This window comes from Erpetoichthys calabaricus, chromosome 17 (genome assembly GCF_900747795.2).
Source record: "Erpetoichthys calabaricus chromosome 17, fErpCal1.3, whole genome shotgun sequence".
Taxonomy (NCBI): domain Eukaryota; kingdom Metazoa; phylum Chordata; class Cladistia; order Polypteriformes; family Polypteridae; genus Erpetoichthys; species Erpetoichthys calabaricus.
Window position 1 is genome coordinate 91538709 of NC_041410.2, and position 21200 is coordinate 91559908.

General features: G+C 40.1%; 1 protein-coding gene across 1 annotated transcript in view; it reads left to right on the top strand.

The window, feature by feature from the left end:
- Positions 1-367: 367 nt before the first annotated feature.
- Positions 368-21200, top strand: part of mthfs (5,10-methenyltetrahydrofolate synthetase (5-formyltetrahydrofolate cyclo-ligase)) — a 56422-nt gene continuing 35589 nt past the window's right edge. Inside the window, exons 1-2 of the mRNA XM_028823142.2 lie at positions 368-826; positions 8325-8586. Coding sequence (XP_028678975.1) covers positions 671-826; positions 8325-8586 — 418 coding nt within the window. The 5' untranslated portion in view covers positions 368-670. The remainder of the gene's footprint in view (positions 827-8324; positions 8587-21200) is intronic.

Genomic DNA, 21200 nt, shown 5'->3' on the forward strand with positions numbered 1-21200 from the left:
ATCGATTGTAAATGCATTAGTTGTTACATCTGTTCACTTGTGGCAATCAACTTTTGTTACCTGTCCTGCTACACTCGATTATGTTTACGTTCTTTGTAAGTCGCTTTGGATAAAAGGGTGTGCCAAATTAATGTAAATATGTAATTTAAAAAGGCAGAATCGAGTAAGATCGGGCCGGTTTGAAATTATGCATGTCTAAAAGGTGTGCGCCCCTACAATCATTCCCCAAAAAACTCATTACTAAAACTTTCTTAATTCTATTTATTATTTTCTTGCCTACTACTCACATTTTAATGATGAAATCAAAAGTCTCTTAATTATCAGTTAATTTTTAACATCATCGCCCGCTTTCGCAATTTCAAGTCCAAATTTCACGGCGCAAACTAGTAACTCGACTGCCAGGCGGCAGAACACATTTTCGCGCAGCTGCTTTTGCGGGTTAGTCAGTCATATTTACCGGTTGCGTAGATCTGCTCATTTTTAAATAGCAACCAAGCTTCGCATTAATTGGCCGTTAAGTGAGTGTTTTCAAATCATATATAGTTCTTTTAAAAAATCAACTGTAGACACCGTTGTAACAAACACAGTGACAGCGGCATTATTACTTCGAAACTGTACAGAACACGAACGTGTGATCGGCGCGCTCTTGCTTGCTGAAGAGCTTCCTTTTATGGCGGAAATTGGAGTCGTCGAGGAATGTTCAGACCCCAGCAACATGGCTGCACTGAGAGCTGCTAAAAACGCTTTGCGTGCGAATATAAAAAAGAGGATTGCTGCACTCGGCGAACAAGAAAAACTCAGACAATCGGATGTAGTTACGCGGAAGGTAAGTCCACGTAAATTGATAGTCCGCATACAGTATGTAGTACGGAAAGCCGAGAGGCCCAGTTTTCGTCCGACTGAAACGCTGTTCACTATATGGGTGGCGGTAAAGACCATGTCACGTGCGGTGGGAACTTGGAGAAAGTGTGTGCTCAGCAAACTCTGCTGTGCAGAATTTAGACATATGGTGATATATATTAGGCTGATTGATAAATATTAACACACTATTCTATAGAATCCAATCTCAAGCATGTATAGAAACGGAAAATAAACTGCCGGGATACACTGACACCCCCGTATCTATGAACTTGGATTAAGCCTGTTTCAGAATGTCCTGTCTGTACTCTGTACAAACAGTTGCGGGTATTTTCGTTCTGGCGCTGTGTTCTTGTCACGTCTAAACTTGTATCGTTGTTCATGCAAGAATTAAAGTCTGTAGCGGGATGGAAAATGACTGACGACATTTAATACAATTCTGAAGGCGTGGTGTTTACAAAGGTGCTCTGAACCGATGATTTGTTCTGTGGCTAACATTTAGTGTCTTGAACCGCTTTCGCGACAGCTGCTTCTGTCCAGCACTGTCAAATTCTGTATGGCATATAGAATGTTGAAGGAATTGTCCCGGTTACACCGGCAAACGTTTTTATTTGGAGGACAACATCTTCATTGCCATGTCCGCATAGTAAACAAGAATTGTTACATCAGATATTTGAAATATTAAAATGTGTGCTTCATTTGAAACGTTTAAAGTGCACATATTCTTTAATGTAATAGAAATGTGTCAGTTTACACCCTCTGATGGAGGTCCATACGGGACTAGAACCCTAGTGAAGTGTCAAAAGTTAAAAATAACCCCATATCCGTGATAACTGACCTTGAAATAGTGTAAAACGATACCCCACATGCTTATGTTTGAAATTTGTCATTTTTCTACCTTCTGGGAGTGTTTCTTAGAGAGGGGCTAGGACCACCAATGCAGAATCAAAAATGAAGAATATGAATGCATTCATGATCTGCAACCTTGAAACAGCATAAAACAGCACTCCACGTGCCTATAGTACTGATCCCCGTTTTTTTCAGACTTTTGTGAAAATGAGTAGCTCGGACCCCCCCCGTTGGTCGGTTGATGTGCCGTGTGCAGCTTCAACTCCTTCTGATCTTTTTGGCCGAGGACACCTTTTTGTTGCTCTTCATCATAAAGGTGTAATTTCCTACACAGAATATTGTCCAACCAATTAACTAAAATTTGGGGTCAAAAGGGCCTAAAATAGGAGGGAACCCCAAAAAGCTTGATATCTTCCATAACTAGACATCAAAATGAGTTGAAAGGTATACCATCTGTGGGCGTTTTCTCATCTGGAGTAGCCAGACAAAAAAAAAAAAAAGAATGTAATTTCAAAACATTCAGAAGCAATTCTAACACTCAAATTTCATGTTATTATTTATTGAATGTCACATTTCACCCTACTTTAATTTATTAGCACATTTGTTTATTTAATTTTGTTCCATATTTTCTTCCATACTTTTCCTTGGTTTTATATATATAATATATATATATATATGCTGCCCCAGTCCTGACACAGACAAGCAGAGACACAAGTTTGCCACACAGCTCACGTTTATTTACGTGGGCAAGTGCTGTTCTTTTGGTCCCCACAGTGCCACAGTACAGAAAGCACCAAGTGCACAGTCAAGAACAAAACCCTCTTCTCTCTGCTTCCACTCCTGTCCCAGCAAGCTTCATCCACCTATCCTGACTCTGGCTCCCTGAGTAGTGGTGGCTGTCTCCTTTTATAGGACACCTAGAAAGACTCCAGGTGTCCAACAAGCGTCTTCTGGCAGCACTTCCGGAGCTTGGGAAGCATCCAGGTGCCCCCTCTATCATTCCGGGGGAGAGAATAGGCTCTCTTCCCCGAGTCCTTCCATGATCGAGGCGTCCTGGCCGGGTAAGGGCCCCAGTGGTCTGCCATATCTATATCTATATATATTATATCAATCATACATTTTAGGACATTCTAATTCATTTACAGTTGTGCTTGAAAGTTTGTGAACCCTTTAGAATTTTAGCATCAACAACTCTTTTTCTGAGGTCCTCAGAAATCTCCTTTTTTCGTGCTATGATACACTTCCACAAACGTGTTGTGAAGAGCACACCTTTATAGATCCCTGTTCTTTAAATAACTCAGGGTGCCCACTCACACCTGATTGTCATCCCATTGATTGAAAACACCGGACTCGAATTTCACCTTCAAACTAACTGCTAATCCTAGAGGTTCACATACTTTTGCCACTCACAAATATGTAATATTCAATCATTTTCCTTAATAAATAAATGACCAAGTATAATATTTTTGTTTCATTTGTTTAACTGGTTTTTCTTTATCTACTTTTAGGACTTGAGGGAAAATCTGATGATGTTTTAGGTCATATTTATGCAGAAATATAGAAAATTCTAAAGGGTTCACAAACTTTCAAGCACAACTATAAGTCTTCAATCTGCCTCAAGAATGATTTAAGATATGAAGAGGTAGGGGAAGTTGCTGCGAAGGTGGTAGGGAATGAGAACGGCGCCCATACGCATGTTACACACCGCCGCCCTGCTGGCCACTGCCAAGAGTTGATTCTACAATAAAATAAAAAGAGGAAAAACCTTGAAGGTCAATCATCACGTCACGTAGTATATAGTGTATGTACCAAATTACAGGTCGATCTGTCAAACGGTTTGCGAGCTACAGGTGATTTAAAATCCTGGACAGACAAACGGACAGCCACGGTAGCATATTATATAAGAAGATATTTTGATAAAATCCGTGTGTTATCTTGCAAAAAATTTAGCTGAATACTGTAATGAGAAAATCCGGTGTTAACACTATTTTCATTAAATTTGGATGCAAGTTTATACAGTCCACACATACAGCTTCTGACGTAACCAGTCCCGCATGGGCCTGGTCAGCCCTAGGCACCCCCCGCACACCCCTAAGGCCGCCTCTGACTCAAGGACTATTTGTAGTAGGGTCAAAAGTCATTTTCTAATTAAGGTGATTTAGTTCGATTGGCTTTGGCAGTTGCAGAATTAAACGTATTTAGGACATTTTGTAAGAAGCACTTTTGTACAAATAAGGGATTAAACAGAGTAAGCAAATAATAGGCCTTCTTAAGGGAAGCTCAAACAAGCTTGCAGAAAAGAAAAGAGCGCGGGTGGCGTGTTGTTGAGTAAGCATATGTTCAGGAGGAGCAGCACGTTATAAATAAGAATGAAATCAAATCATATTTAACTTGAAATTATTTAACAGCGTAGCTGTTAATGACTTTATTACTCTCCTCCAGCCAACAGCCAGAATCGTTACGCTTGCAGGTTGCTCCTGATTATAATTTAATTAAAAGGTAATTTGTGTGCTGCATTTAAAAGCTGCAGTGCACACCATTTACGTTTTGAAGGGAAAAGGAGAGCTCATTGCTTTATTGCTTTTAATATCCAGAATAATGAATTGGCTCATTTTTTAATCTATATAATTTTGGAAGATGACTTTTAAACAGATTTAAATGCTTAAAAAGGTTAATTGAATATTAGTGGGTTTACTAATGCATTTGGAAGCAGTTGCAAGGTAATGCGTGTGTAAAAGAAAAACCACAAGCTTATGGCGGACTCGGAAAGTCTACAGACCCCTACACTTTCTGCACGACTTCATTTTAAACAAATATATTCGCCTTTTTTGTGCAATAGTCTACACTCCTAATGACCAAGTGAGGACCTGCTCTGCAAATGTATTCAAATTTAAAAGCTGAAATTACTTGTTTCATAGAAGTATTCAGACCCTTCATTCAGTACTTGTGAATTTCCCCTTGGGATTAATAAAGTATCTATCTATCTATCTATCTATCTATCTATCTATCTATCTATCTATCTATCTATCTATCTATCTATCTATCTATCTATCTATCTATCTATCTACAGTGCATCCAGAAAGTATTCCCAGTGCATCACTTTTTCCACATTTTGTTATGTTACAGCCTTATTCCAAAATGGATTAAATTCATTTTTTTCCTCAGAATTCTACACACAACACCCCATAATGACAACGTGAAAAAAGTTTACTTGAGGTTTTTGCAAATTTATTAAAAATAAAAAAACTGAGAAATCCCATGTCCATAAGTATTCACAGCCTTTGCTCAATACTTTGTCGATGCACCTTTGGCAGCAATTCCAGCCTCAAGTCTTTTTGAATATGATGCCACAAGCTTGGCACACCTATCCTTGGCCAGTGTCACCCATTCCTCTTTGCAGCACCTCTCAAGCTCCATCAGGTTGGATGGGAAGCGTTGGTGCACAGCCATTTTAAGATCTATCCAGAGATGTTCAACCGGATTCAAGTCTGGGCTCTGGCTGGGCCACTCAAGGACATTCACAGAGTTGTCCTGAAGCCACTCCTTTGATATCTTGGCTGTGTGCTTAGGGTCGTTGTCCTGCTGAAAGATGAACCGTCGCCCCAGTCTGAGGTCAAGAGCGCTCTGGAGCAGGTTTTCATCCAGGATGTCTCTGTACATTGCTGCAGTCATCTTTCCCTTTATCCTGACTAGTCTCTCAGTTCCTGCCGCTGAAAAACATCCCCACAGTATGATGCTGCCACCACCATGCTTCACTGTAGGGATGGTATTGGCCTGGTGATGAGCGGTGCCTGGTTTCCTCCAAACGTGATGCCTGGCATTCACACCAAAGAGTTCAATCTTTGTCTCATCAGACCAGAGAATTTTCTTTCTGATGGTCTGAGAGTCCTTCAGGTGCCTTTTGGCAAACTCCAGGCGGGCTGCCATGTGCCTTTTACTAAGGAGTGGCTTCCGTCTGGCCACTCTACCATACAGGCCTGATTGGTGGATTGCTGCAGAGATGGTTGTCCTTCTGGAAGGTTCTCCTCTCTCCACAGAGTACCTCTGGAGCTCTGACAGAGTGACCATCGGGTTCTTGGTCACCTCCCTGACTAAGGCCCTTCTCCCCCGATCGCTCAGTTTAGATGGCCGGCCAGCTCTAGGAAGAGTCCTGGTGGTTTCAAACTTCTTCCACTTACAGATGATGGAGGCCACTGTGCTCATTGGGACCTTCAAAGCAGCAGAAATTTTTCTGTAACCTTCCCGAGATTTGTGCCTCGAGACAATCCTGTCTCGGAGGTCTACAGACAATTCCTTTGACTTCATGTTTGGTTTGTGCTCTGACATGAACTGTCAACTGTGGGACCTTCTATAGACGGGTGTGTGCCTTTCCAAATCAGGTCCAGTCAACTGAATTTACCACAGGTGGACTCCAATGAAGCTGCAGAAACATCTCAAGGATGATCAGGGGAAACAGGAGGCACCTGAGCTCAATTTGGAGCTTCATGGCAAAGGCTGTGAATACTTATGGACATGTGCTTTCTCAGTTTTTTTATTTTTAATAAATTTGCAAAAATCTCAAGTAAACTTTTTTCACGTTGTTATTATGGGGTGTTGTGTGTAGAATTCTGATGAAAAAATGAATTTAATCCATTTTGGAATAAGGCTGTAACATAACAAAATGTGGAGAAAGTGATGCGCTGTGAATACTTTCTGGATGCACTCTATCTATCTATCTATCTATCTATCTATCTATCTATCTATCTATCTATCTATCTATCTATCTATCTATCTATCTATCTATCTATCTATCTATCTATCTATCTATCTATCTATCTATCTATCTATCTATCTTCGCTGTTCTGTTATTTCACAGAGTAATAATTTCCATTTGTTTGCGCTAATGCAATCTTTACTATCATTTTTTTGAGACTTTCGAATTTTAGTACTTTCATTATCTCTAACCTGCTCTGCATGTGTATCGTGCCAATGTTTTTGAACCTTCTTGCGACGTTCTACTTTGTCATCTATTCTTTGTCTTTTATTTCCGGCACAAAGTCTCGTCTCACGGGATGTGAAAGTATCTCTCTGAAAAAGTCACGTCTAGTCCCAGGCCAAAAATTCTCGTCTCATCCCAGGATTTTTTTTATTATAACAGAGAGATTTACTTATCAGTTGATTGATTGATTGGCTGTATTATCTCTCATGTGAGTCTGTATCTTTGTATTTTATGTTTCTGCTGCTGTATGCACCTTAATTTCCCCCTGGGATTAATAACGTTTTTCTAATCTAATAGTCCTGGATTCAGGCAGTTTATTCCACTCTTCCTGCTCGATTTTCTCACACTCCATTAGATTGGATGCTAAGCGCTCGTAAACAGCCATCTTCAGGTCTCTCCACACAAGAGGTTCAAGTCTTGGCCACTCAAGGACCCTCGCATGCAGATGTGTCCCAAAGCCACTCTGGCATTGTCTTGGCTATATGCTTCAGGTCATTGTCATGCTGAAAGGTGAACCATCACCCCAGTCTTAGGTGGGGTGCACGCTGGAGCAGGTTTTCTTCAAGGTCCTCTCTGTATTTGGCTGCATTCATCCTTTCCATCAATTTAGACCAGACTCTCAAACCCTGCTGATGAAAAGCACCTCCACAGTATGATGCTGCCACCGTCATTCTTCACCATAATGGTGTGATTAGGCAGGTAATGAGCAGTGCCTGGAGATCTGCCCTCTTTAAATGCCAATAGCCAAACACCAACCAGGCTGCCATATGCCTTTTACTCAAAAGCGGCTTCCATCTAAATGCCTAACTGACGCAGTGCTGCCTAGATCGTTAACCTTTTGGGCAGAGGACTTGTGAAGTTCTGTTAGGCCGGATTTATACTTCACGCGATGCGACGCATGCTGCAGCGGATGCTCCTGCTACGCAAGCGTTTTGCTGTTTATACTTGCTTGCGTACTTTGCGTAAATCTGGAGGAATCTGCCAGGTGGCAGTGCGAGATATTATCACTGTGAGAACAGGTTTGGTTTGCTGTGTTGTGGAACACCCATTAAATTCCGATAACACGCAATATCTCTGAAAAGGATGTTTATTGATTAAATCCATTCAACTCTGGCTCCTTGAATGGAGTGAGGCAGCCCCTTTTAATAGGGCAGGAGGAATTGCTCCAGATGCTCCCAGATTCTCATCCCAGGGCTCTGCAACTGTCCAGGTGCCCCCTAACAGTGGCCATGGACCCCAGCAGGGTTGAGCTTTTAAGCTCCAAACCTGTGACCCCGCTGTAAGCCATGGGGGTTGCCCTCTCGTGTTCCGGGGGAGGTACTGCCCTAAATATGCCCTCATCACCCCCCATCCTTCCATCACAGGGGCGTCCCGGCTGTCCACCACATCATACTTATAACAACGCTGTGTGTGGACACCCAGTAGTTTAATGCTGCAATTCCCATTCCTGTATTCAGTGTGCAAAGATTCAGTATTCTTCAATAGATGATATAAGAATGTGTCCATAATAAGCAAAGGCAAGAAAGGTTGAAGATCCACAAAAGACTGCTGTAGATTCGTACTCTGCTTCACAAAAACAGACACATTATAAAAAGGTATCATTCTAACCACATTTTTTATTTTGTCTTTTCTTTTAAAGCTGATGGTACACCCCAAGTATCACAGCTGCCAAAGAATTGCCATCTTTCTGAGCATGCCAGACGAGATACGCACGGAGAAGATCATTGACGATATTTTTCAGAAGGGAAAGGCCTGCTTTATCCCCAAATACCAGTCAAAGAGCAACCACATGGATATGGTGAGGCTGGCCACGGCGCTGGAAATTCGCTCCCTGCCTCTGACGACCTGGAACATCCATCAGCCTTCTGAAGATGATGAAAGGGAAGATGCCTTAGCAACAGGTAGGATGAAATATCTGTCCATCTCTTGCGAATGTTCTTTCTTTATCAGATGCCTATCCGTATTCTGGCGTGGGATTTCATGACAGACATTGCCACTCTTTGTATGGAGCTGCTCCGCCGTCGTCTGTATACTGTCATTCCCATGTTCATACACAAACTAAGACAAGTGAGAATTCAGGGCACGGTCTGTGGACGGGTACAAAATTGGCTCATACAAGGAAGCGAAGGTTTTTTCAGAATTAGGTGATGTTAAAAGTGGTGACCAGCAGTGGTCAGTACTGGGGCCACTGCACTTTTTTTACTTTCTCATATATGAAGTACAGTTGATTACCCAGTAGCTTCGCTCACTGAGTGCAAGGGAAAAAAATAAAATGTAGTCTATAAGTTATTAAACAGTAAAACATTAACATTTAAGGAGTAAAGATACATTGAGCACTACTGGAGTGGTTTGGGGTAAACTACATTTTAAAGGCGCTGTAACACAATAGGTAAGTAGTACTAACAGCAGCTAAAATGTATTTGGATCATCTGTCGGTAGTAGATCCCTTGTTAAAGGCGCTACACGACCGCTGTGGTATAGAAATTACATTTTCTATGTGATCGTCCAAGTTTCTACCTGACAACCTTGCACTACGTGCCTGTGATTTACTTCTTAAAATAATTTATCACAAAAGGAACCTTGAATGTTGCGGTGTTTTAGTGACCCGAACTCACCTTAAGGGACAGTAAGTAGTAGTGCAGGGTAATTTACAAACAGAGTCCTGCTTCGATGGCACCGATTACACTTATTCGCAAAGATTTCCACTCTCCCAGGAGCCGACGGGGGACTTGAAGTGTCACAAACAGTGCGAGAAGAGAGGACGCTGCCCAAAACTGCGAAGCTCTCGACCCCGCGGAGCAGCCCAACATTTCGCGCCTCCTAGCGTCCACTTTGTTTTCATGCACATTGTTTACAGCTCGTCGCAGTTAAAAAGTAGAAAGACGCAAAGCTGTTTTCCTCATCTCTTCTACTATCAAGTACTGCCAACTAAAAAAAAGCTACAATGTGGCAGTTTCCGCGACAGTCACATGGATGGATAAATAAAACTTCTCTGTCAGAACACTCCTGGCGGCGGACGGCTCAACACTGTAGTCCAGAGAGGAGGGCTAGGAAAGGACAACGCGGGGTGCACTTCCATGGGATAGATCGGCGTGTTTGTGTTTACTTCTTTTCAATATCCGTAAAATAACTCTCACCAAATAATAACAATTCGTAAAGACGATATAAAAATGGCGTCCACAAACAAACTGATTAGTTCCTGTATTATAATATGTTCTGTGGTCATACGTAATTTCCATATCGCGTGGTCATACGTAATTTCCGTTTCATACGTAATTTCCATATCGCGTGGTCATACGTAATTTCCTTTTCAAACGCGAAAAGAATTTTATATATATAGATAAGGAAAGTATTGGAATCGTCCAAAGATTCGATGTTGAGATTTTGATGAATCTCCATGTTTTGGACCTCCCGAGTCTGAAAATACCATTTTTGGAATTATGTCTGTGTGTGTGTGTGTGTGTAAACATGATAACTTGAGTACGCTTTACATTGGTCAACCAAATTTTGCCTCCAAGTATTAGGTACAAAACGTAGGGTTACCATTTACTTCAAATGAGCCAGCAAGGAGATCCTCAGATGCACATGCATGAAAGCAGGTAATGTGCCTCACTCGGGACTGCTCATTCAACACAAAATCAAACCAGCAGTACCCAAGGATTCTCCAAAGAGACACAGTGAAGAAAGATTCCCTGATCTTGACTTGATGCTGTGACTTCGCGGAGTCAATGTAGGCTCTGATCGGGGCTCTCGAGAGACTGAGTGAGGAGTCTGAGTGTCTGGGCTTGCGAGTGTCCTGGATAAAAACCAACATCCAGGCCTTTAATGACCTCTTGGGCACAGACATCAGCAGTGTGTCTGTCTGCGGAGAGAGTGTCGACCTCGTCGAGAGGTTTACTTACCTTGGGAGTGACATTCACGTCTCTGGTGATTCTTCCTATGAAGTCAGTAGTAGGAACGGACTGGGTCTCAAAACCGGCCCGGGCATCCTTCAATGAGTGAGGTGATGATGTCGACCCACTCGGCCCATTATTCATTGTAATTTTTTTAAAATTTGTGATGAGTACGTGGCTCACTACTTGCTATGAGCCTATAATATGAACTCTATCCAAACTGTTGTTTAGACACAACTTAAAATTTGATGACATGCTTAGAAATAAAAATTAATGAAAAATAAAAATTTAGTAACACAGCTTACACGTTATTAGAGTACATGTCAAATGTCAATGTCCCGTCCAAGTGCCAGTACCTTAGTAGACTAGTAGCTGCTCATTTACAAAGGAATAAGTTATAACCAAGCTTACAGTCGACCCTTGATATACGACCGGCCTGACATGCGAACAACTTGATTTACGACCAAAATTTTTGTTTTGATTTACGACCAACATCTTGCGTTACGACCTGAATGCGGTCACGTGTATCCGCTTACGCGATTGTAAACAAACAGCTGAGACCATTTGTAAGCGTCAGTCGGAGCCCAGATACATGTGTGTGTGGACGTAATTTCGGTCAGTGCAGTGATTTATATAATTTTTTTCGATAATTGCTAAGGAAGGAAGAGAAGGTAACGAAGGTAAAGAAAATGATCACAATCAAAACGAAGAAGGAAATTGTGCGGAAATATGAGAGTGGTGTTTGTGTGACCCGATCTCGCTAATATGTACAGCATGTCGAAATCCACCATCTCGAAAATTTTACAAACAAAAGATTTGTATAAGGAGGCTCCTTCCAAACAATAACCACCTTCCATTTCATTCTCCTCCTCTTCCCTTCCTGCAGCCCAAAGATGTCAAATTAAATGGTGAGTACAGTATGAAATTGTTGTTTCTGGTAGGCTAGGCACTTTTTATAACTTTTTGGTTAGTACATTAGAAAAAGTATTGGTGTTTTGCTAAATTATGCACATTATACAACCCTTTTTTTATTATGAAAAGGTTAAGTAAGTGTTGTTGTGGGAGGTTCAGAACGCATTATGGGTACTTCCATTATTTCTTATAGGAAAAATAATTGTGACTTACAATCAACTTGAGTTACAACCAGCCCTCACGAACGAATTGAGTTCGTAAGTCAAGGGTCCACTGTATAATGAAAACCTCACGTGATTGAAATGTTCCATTAACTTAACAATGATAAACTATAAATGTTCCATCCTAATATGAACAATTCCTATCCTGTGCTTTATAATTGTATTTCATCATACTATCCATCCATCCATTGTCCAACCCGTTGAATCCGAACACAGGGTCACGGGGGTCTGCTGGAGCCAATCCCAGCCAACACAGGGCGCAAGGCAGGAACCAATCCCGGGCAGGGCGCCAACCCACCGCAGATCATACTATTAATCGCAATTGAAAACCACTAATTATCGCTCATGCCAACGACCAGAAAACAATAAAATGCATAATACATAATCTAAACTAATTATTAGTACCATAGAATTGAAATACTAGATATGAGATCAAATAAATTGCAATAATGTACATGCTAACTGAAATGCAGCGGTATCGAAACAGAAATCGGCAAAAGGCAGTTTTGACCAAATTTTTCTCTGCAATGTTGTGTACTGACAACTAAAACAACTTGATGACGTAATACGGTGTAGAATATAGGACTATATAAATCGCAGTACCGGACAGATAATGTTTAGTAGTTTAGAAAATTAATTTTAATGTCAAACAGTAACCAGTACATAAAATTTATTACATGACCAGCCCAGAGTCTGCAGCAGCCCACTGGGCATTGCCCAAATCCCCTAATGGCCAGTCTGCCCCTGGTCAGCAGACGGATTGGGAGACCATGGGGGGGGGGGGGTCATGAGGTCACTGGAGTGTGTGGTGCTGCCGATATCTCTGCAAAGGACGAAGGTCCAAGTCTTTAGAGTCCTGGTGCTCCTTGGTTGCAAGACATGGACGCTATCCTCTGACCTGAGATGACAACTGGACTGCTTTGGTACTGTGTATTTATGTAACCTGTGGTAAATATTTAAATAAAAAGAGAAATAGACAGGGATGTCTTTAGGTAATTGTTATGTCTTAGTTTTATTAGCGCTCTCATTGCAATAAAATATGGGTAGAACAAAAAGGCGTGGGAAGGAAATAACTCGGTTGTGGGAGTGGAAACAGTGACGCTGAACGTAAAGTGGAAGGAGACGAGAACGCTAGCAGATTTGTTTTTTGGATCAGTGGCAACAGGGATTAGAAGAAGTACTGCTGGAGAGCGTGTTTAGGAGCTGTATTATATGTTTTTCTAGTGAAGATAATTTTTTTCCACTTCATTTTTTGCGTACATTATGTAAGCAAAGCAATAATATCAAATTAATTTTGTCACACCACATGCAAGAGTGATCTCAGGCCTGTAACAGTAGGACGTAAAGTGTTTTATTTAAGAAGTGGGCCCTCTCCGAGAAGAAAAGTTAAATAAACACGGGATTGCATTTCATAAGTGTAACAATTGTTCAAATGGTTTCAACAGCAGCATTGAAAGAGGGCTGCCAGCTCTCTTTCTCTGGAAATGAGGACATTTGGGTCGAAAAATGAGGACTTTTGAGAACGCCTTTTCCCTCTTCTTCTTCTTATTCTTTCGGCTGCTCATGTTAGGGGTCACCACAGCGGATCATCTTCTTCCATATCTTCCTGTCCTCTCCATCTTGCTCTGTTACACCCATCACCTGCCTGTCCTCTCTCACCACATCCATAAACCTTCTCTTAGGCCTTCCTCTTCTCCTCTTCCCTGGCAGCTCTATCCTTAGCACCCTTATCTCATTGTACTCAGCATCTCTCCTCTGCACCTGTCCAAACCAACGCAATCTCGCCTCTCTGACTTGGTCTCCCAACTTGAGCGGACCCTCTAATGTCTTCATTTCTAATCCTGTCCATCCTCGTCACACCCAATGCAAATCTTAGCATCTTTAACTCTGCCACCTCCAGCTCTGTCTCCTGTGCCACCGTCTCCAGCCCATATCACATAGCTGGTCTCACTACCGTCCTGTAGACCTTCCCTTTCACTCTTGCTGATACCCATCTGTCACAAATCACTCCTGACACTCTTCTCCACCCACTCCACCCTGCCTGCACTCTCTTTTTCACCTCTCTTTCACAATCCTCTTTACTCTGTAGTGTTGATCCCAAGTATTTAAACTCATCTATCTTCACTTAACTCTACTCTTTACATCTTCACCATTCCACTGATCTCCCTCTCATTCACACACATGAATTCTGTCTTGGTGGTCCTACTGACCTTCATTCCTGTCCTCTCATATCTCCACCTCTCCAGGGTCTCCTCAACCTGCTCCCTACTCTCGCTACAGATCACAATGTCATCAGCAAACATCACAGTCCACGGGAACTCCTGTCTAATCTCATCTGTCGACCTGTCCATCACCATTGCAAATAAGAAAGGGCTCAGAGCCGATCCCTGATGTAATCCCACCTCCGTCACTCCTACCGCAGACCTCACCACGGTCACACTTCCCTCGTACATATCCTGTACCACTCTCTCATACTTCTCTGCCTTTTCCCTATGATGCCATTATACACCTTTATACTGTCTGTTACGGTTTTTTAAAATGATATAAACCTTTTAGTAGCAGTTTATCACTATAATTATGATATGGTGGGCACAATCACAGTCACTGACAAACTAATAAGTCATTAAATATTTTGAATATGTCAAGCCTCTTAAATTAACAGACTTCATTCCTTTCATTCTTACTTGGATAGCTCAACTGTCATAAGCCTGTAAAAAAAATGAATGACACACCTGGTAAATTCACTTCTAGTAAAATAAAAATCATTTTACTGTTTTCAATTTAGTTTATTTGCATTCATCTACATTCTTTTATATTTTTCCACTGAAGCTATTTTTCTCAATAAATCTCATATCTCCTGATAAAACAAGGATATCTGCTGTTCAAGTAGTCTGTGAACTTTCTTTTCCGCATAATGGGTATTCATGAATTTATCTAGATAAAAGAATTATGAAAATATTATTAATTTATTTGAAGAAATGACTTATCACGTGATCAACTGATAACTACAAAGATATTGCATTTATATGACAGAATAAATGTGTGATTGTTTTTTGTTTTAATTAACTGAATTACTCATTCATTTACAATTATAACTCCATTTTGGAACGATGGGTGGTAATAACGATATTTTCCATTAAAATATTTCAAAGCAGTACTTACTCACACTTTAAATATGACAGACTGTACCTGGATGTATGAAACGTCATGTTAACCAAGCTGCTGAAAGAAGAATCGAAAATAATAGAAAACATGAAATTGTAATTTTGATTTTGAATAAATTCACTTAGTTATGGTGAATTGGTATCTATATATATAAAATCCCTATGTGCGTCCAGGTGTCCGTGTGTGGGTGTCTTCTGATGAAGTGCGCATGCGTGGGGCACGTTGCGATGCGCGATATTACTGTCAGAGAAAGTTAGAGGCGTTTTACAGAAATACAAACCAGTATTACTGCGAGAGGAAATTAAAGGTACACAATACAGTGACGCATATTACAGCCACATACAAGTTAGTATTACTGTCAGAGGAGATTAAAGGCATATTACCGACGCGCACGCCTGTATTACCACCAGAGAAAATTAAAGGTATATTACGGACGTACAAGCCAGCGGACGTACAAGACGGTATCCTTCAATAAGGGCGCGCACAAAAAGGCGAGCCTCAAAAGGGCGACCTCAATTGGGCGTAGCGAATAAAGGCGCGCGTAAATAAACATCTGCACCTGTTGCTCTTCACATATTCCAGAGCCATTTGAACTAAATTATCTACGCGCCCTTATTGAATAGAGCCGTACAAGACAGTGTTACTGTCACAGAAAATTAAAGACACACAATACACGGCGGCAGCCCATGAAGAATGGTCAGCTCAGCAAGTAAACATCAACAAAAGAAAGAATGAAAGAAAGAAAAATACGACCAACAAAAAGAATGAGGTCAAAGTCCCTTGCCATTTAATATAGACTGTTCCTACTAATGTTTATGCACTACTGTTCTAGCGCCCGTTATTGTAACGGGCTAAATGACTAGTCACAAATAATTAAGGAAAGGAACAACATTTAAAATGAAATGTCTACTCGCCAAGAAGATAAAGATGAATTCAAAAGATGACGTGACAAAGCCAAGTTGGACAGACAAAAGCCAAGGACTCGAAAGGTTGGTTCTATTCTCATCCATAACTGCGCTGTTAACTACCGGAACGGAAGAGAAGGTTCTGGGGAAAAATAAGTGTGCACACTACTTCTGCAAATGCTGATTTGTGTATGGCTTTCAAATTTTTACCAATGATAAGGATATGGAGATTTTCACATTTCCGGACATTTTCAAAATTTTTATAATTTCCTCCGGGACAGTCCAGGCGCGTAAAAATGAGAACATGTCCGGGAAAAATGAGGAGGGTTGGCAGCCCTACATTGAAATTGCTGTACTGTATTATTGTTTCATATTACAGTTTAAGAATTTTTTTGTCTAGTAAAGCTCTGTAAATAGTTTTAAATTGCATTTTGTTTGGTTTTTTTTTGTATTTTATTGAATGTTTAATGTTTTTCCTTAGGACTCTGGAGTTAGTTACTAGTACAACAACCTAATTTCAGATATATTCTTAATATTTTAAGGGAACTCAGGAAGCCCATTTGAAAGAAATCATTGAAAGGGTGCTACATTTACTTTTTCAGCCTTGGAAAAAATATTCTGCACAAAAAAGGAAATGGGACAGAAACTAATCTAGACTGACTCCTGCCTGGCTCATTGTGTTGTTGAGATAGGCTTTAGCCATGGAAGCACTGAATTCAACACTTTAAATAATGAATATATCCATCCATCATCCATCCCGCTATATTCTAACTACAGGGTCACGGGGGTCTGCTGGAGCCAATCCCAGCCAACACAGGACACAAGGCAGGAACCAGTCCCGGGCAGGGTGCCAACCCACTGCAGGACACACATAAACACACCCACACACCAAGCACAATTTAGGATTGCCAGTCCACCTAACCTGCATGACTTTGGACTGTGGGAGGACCCGGGAAGTGAACCTGGGTCTTCTAACTGCGAGGCATCAGCACTACCACTGCACCACTGTGCTGCCCTAATAAATATATATATTTAAAAAATACTTTTTAAAAACCACACTTATATTAAGTTAAAAAGTGTATTACAAAGTAAAAAATAAGTCTCTTATACATCACTCGTAAAAGAAAAACGTAATTAAAAACATTTCAAAAACACTTCTTAAAATCTTAGCAAAAGTGCCCACCTTTTCTTTTACAAGTGATGTATGAGAGACTTATTTTTTACTTTGTAATACACTTTTTAACTTAATATAAGTGTGGTTTTTAAAAAGTATATATATATATATATATATATATATATATATATATATATATATATATATATAATATACAGTCCTGGCCGAAATTATCGGCACCACTGGAATTTTCCTTGAAAATGCACCATTTCTGCCAGAAAATTGTTGCAATTACAAATATTTTGGTATACACACGTTTATTTCCTTTGTATGCATTGGAACAACACAAAAAAACAGAGAAAAAAAGCCAAATCTGACATCATGTCACGCAGAACTCAAAAACCGGGCTGGACAAAATTATTGGCACTCTCTACTTAATATTTGGTTGCACGCCCTTTGGAAAAAATAACTGAAGTCAAGCGCTTCCTATAACCATCAACAAGCTTGTTACACCTCTCAACTGGTATTTCCGACCACTCTTCTTTTGCAAACTGCTCAGGGTCTCTCAGATTTGAAGGGCACCTTCTCCCAACAGCAATTTTGAGATTTCTCCATAAGTGTTCAATCGGATTTAGATCGGACTCATTGCTGGCCACTTCAGAACTCTCCAGCGCTTTGCCTTCAACCATTTCTGAGTGCTTTTAGAGGTATGTTTGGGGTCATTGTCCTGCTGGAACACCCATGACCTCTGACGCAGACCCAGCTTTCTGACACTGGGCCCTACATTGCACCCCAATATCTTTTGGTAGTCTTCAGATTTCATGATGCCTTGCACACAGTCAAGGCATCCAGTGCCAGAGGCAGCAAAACATCCCCAAAACATCTTAGAGCCTCCACCATGTTTGACTGTAGGTATTGTGTTCTTTTCTTCGTAGGCCTCATTCCGTTTTCTGTAAACAGTAGAATGATGAGCTTTACCAAAAAGCTCTACCGTGGTCTCATCTGTCCACAAGACATTCGCCCAGAAGGATTTTGGCTTCCTCAAGTACATTTTGGCAAACTCCAGTCTGGCTTTTTTATGTTTCTGTGTCAGCAGTGGGGTCCTCCTGACTCTCCCACCATAGCGCTTCATTTCGTTCAGATGTAGACGGATAGTTCGAGCTGACACTGTTGCACCCTGAGTCTGCAGAACAGCTTGAATATGTTTTGAAGTTGATTGGGGTTGTTTATCCACCATTCGGACTATCCTTTGTTGCAGTCATTTATCGATTTTTCTCTTCCGTCCACATCCAGGGTGATTAGCTACAGTGCCATGTGTTGTGAACTTCTTGATTATGTTGCGCACAGTGGACAAAGGAACATGAAGATCTCTGGAGATGGACTTGTAGCCGTGAGATTGTTGATATTTTTCCACAATTTCTGTTCTCAAGTCCTCAGACAATTCTCTGCTCTTCTTTCTGTTCTCCATGCTTAGTGTGGCACACTCAGATACACAACAGAATGGTTGAGTCAACTTTTCTCCATTTTAACTGGCTTCAGGTGTGATTGCTATATTGCCAGCACCTGTTTCTTGCTACAGGTGACTTCAAACGAGCATCATATGCTTGAAATAAAACAATTTACCCACAATTTTGAAAGGGTGCCAATAATGTTGTCATGCCCATTTTTGAGTTGAGAGGTGTAACAAGCTTGTTGATGGTTATAGGAAGCGCTTGACTTCAGTTATTTTTTCCAAAGGGCGTGCAACCAAATATTAAGTTGAGGGTGCCAATAATTTTGTCCAGCCCGGTTTTTGAGTTCTGTGTGACATGATGTCAGATTTTACTTTTTTCTTTGTTTTTTTGTGTTGTTCCAATGCACATAAAGGAAATAAACGTGTATACTAAAACATTTGTAATTGCAATAATTTTCTGGGAGAAATGGTGCATTTTCTGGGAAAATTCCAGAGGTGCCGATAATTTCGGCCATGACTATAATATAATTATTTTCAACTTTTTAGTCTTGGATTTGTTTTAGTATAATTTTGTAATCGATATTTTAACACTTCCTTTCATATTTCTGTCCGTTACTAGCGCCATCTATTGGTGAAATCTTGAATTGTTCTTCATATGAAAATTTCATTTCTTAATTAACATGGATTAATGGATCGATTAGTTAAACTGATTATTGATTCATGCATTGTCATCGGAAGTAAGTAAGTGTGCAAAATTTCAAGTCATTTGGACAATAGGATGTGGGTTAAATATCGCTTGCAAGATTTGTACCAGACAACAAACAGGTGAAGTTAAAAGAAGCGTGGTAATAATAATAATAAATAATAATAATAAAAATGGATGACTTCAATAATCTTAAAGCAAATACAAGGGACGTTACAAATGTTTCCGCACTTTTATATTTTTATTGGAAACGGTGAAAGCGGAAGGAGTTATCATTGTGCTTTAAAAAGTTGGAACGACGCTCTGGGTAAATGGCATCGCTAACGAAGGTGACTATGTAGAAAAGTGATGTCATTTGTTTTTGAAATTTTTAATAAATAGAGTTAAACAAAAAAAAAGTGCGGAAACTTTTTGAACGTCCCTCGTATATCATTTTGAAACATCCGAATCCCTCGAGGAGTCTCTGCATACAGAGAATTGAAGGCCTAAACTCTCATTTCATGCCGATTTCTTCCGTCTTGGCTCTCCTTTGGTTAAGCCGCCCGTATTTTTGGGCCACCTGCCCTTTAATTATCCTTATTACCCCCTGAAGGCTCCTCTAAATGATACCATATTGATGAATTACAGGTGAAGTCATTAAAATGCAATGGAAAGTGATCATTTCATATCTTCTGGCGCAGCCGTCATAAATGGATCACTTTAATGAGCGGTTGGATTATTATTCTAATAATATAACTTTTTTTTTTTAATGACGTTTGCTGAATTTGAAGTTTATAAATGTAAGATGCAACTCGAACGGCCGCTTTCGTGTGCGCCAATTTGTTTTTCAGCATTCAAGTCATCAAAGTTTCTATTTTTAGGCGTTACGTCTGCGTGAAAGAAACTGTTTGCATTTTTCATTATAATAAACAGCATGTTAATGTTATTAGATCAAGAAAATAGCCGTGCCGCCGCGGCAGTTGATTAAAAATACATTTTCTTGCAAAAGAGAAAAACGCTAATGACTTTCATAATTAGGTTCTGAGAGACAAATGTTATATTTTACTGGCATTTACATCTACACAGAAATTGTCGGCTAAGACTGATTAATGGTTTTCATATCATCTTATGAAGTAGCTTCTGTAATTATTCATAATGACATCAAAACTAAAGGCAAAAAATATATGCAATCATAATAATGAGAACAAATATCTTAATTGTCTGAAATTAAAAAAAATAGGCATAGTTTTACTTCGGTTCCTCAATCTTTCTGGTCCAGTATTTAAATTCAGTTTGTGTTGTGTCACGTGTTGCCCAGCAGGTGGCAGTGGAGTAACAGGAACTGAAAACTGCCTTCCATTGAATCTAAAGCTTTATTGTACCTTAATTGACGACAATTGTCACTGGAAATTTCTGCAATCAGGTTAATGGGTTTTTCTTTCCCGTCATGTTATCTCTTTATTTTTGATGTAATTAAAACCAAGCATTTCCTCTCTTTATTAGTAATTTTTCTAACATATTGCATTGTTTTCACATCCACATCCACTAAATAATGTCATCTCCAGACAGAAGAGCAGCTTCAGCGACAGACTGCTGTCACTGTCCTGCTCCACAGACAGATTGAGGAGATCGTTCCTCCCCCAAACTATGCGACTCTTTAATTCCACCAGGGGGGGTAAACGTTAATATTTAACATTATACATAGTTATTGTCTGTTTTTTTTTTTTTTTTCACCTGTATTATTATCATTCTTTAATTTAATATTATTTATTGTATCAGTATGCTGCTGCTGAAGAATGTGAATTTCCCATCGGGATTAATAAAGTATCTATCTATCTCTATCTATCTATCTATCTATTCATTCACCACCTTTCGTAATTAGTTAATTCTGCACCTAATTTCGTTGGATTTGTTACAATGACAATAAAGATATTCTGATTCTGATTTTGCTGCCCATGAAATTTCAGATTAACATCACTAGCCTGCCCCAGGTTAGACATGTCTCATCAGAACTGCAGTGCTCCTTTTATTTATTTGTTTTTTCTTCATTGGTTTCAATTGACAAATCTTATGCAGCAAATAAAGGGCCACAGAATTCTTCACTAAGTTAGAAGTTAAGGTGTAAAAATGTAGGTTGTTGTTTGTGAATAATGCTAGTCATTGTATTCCG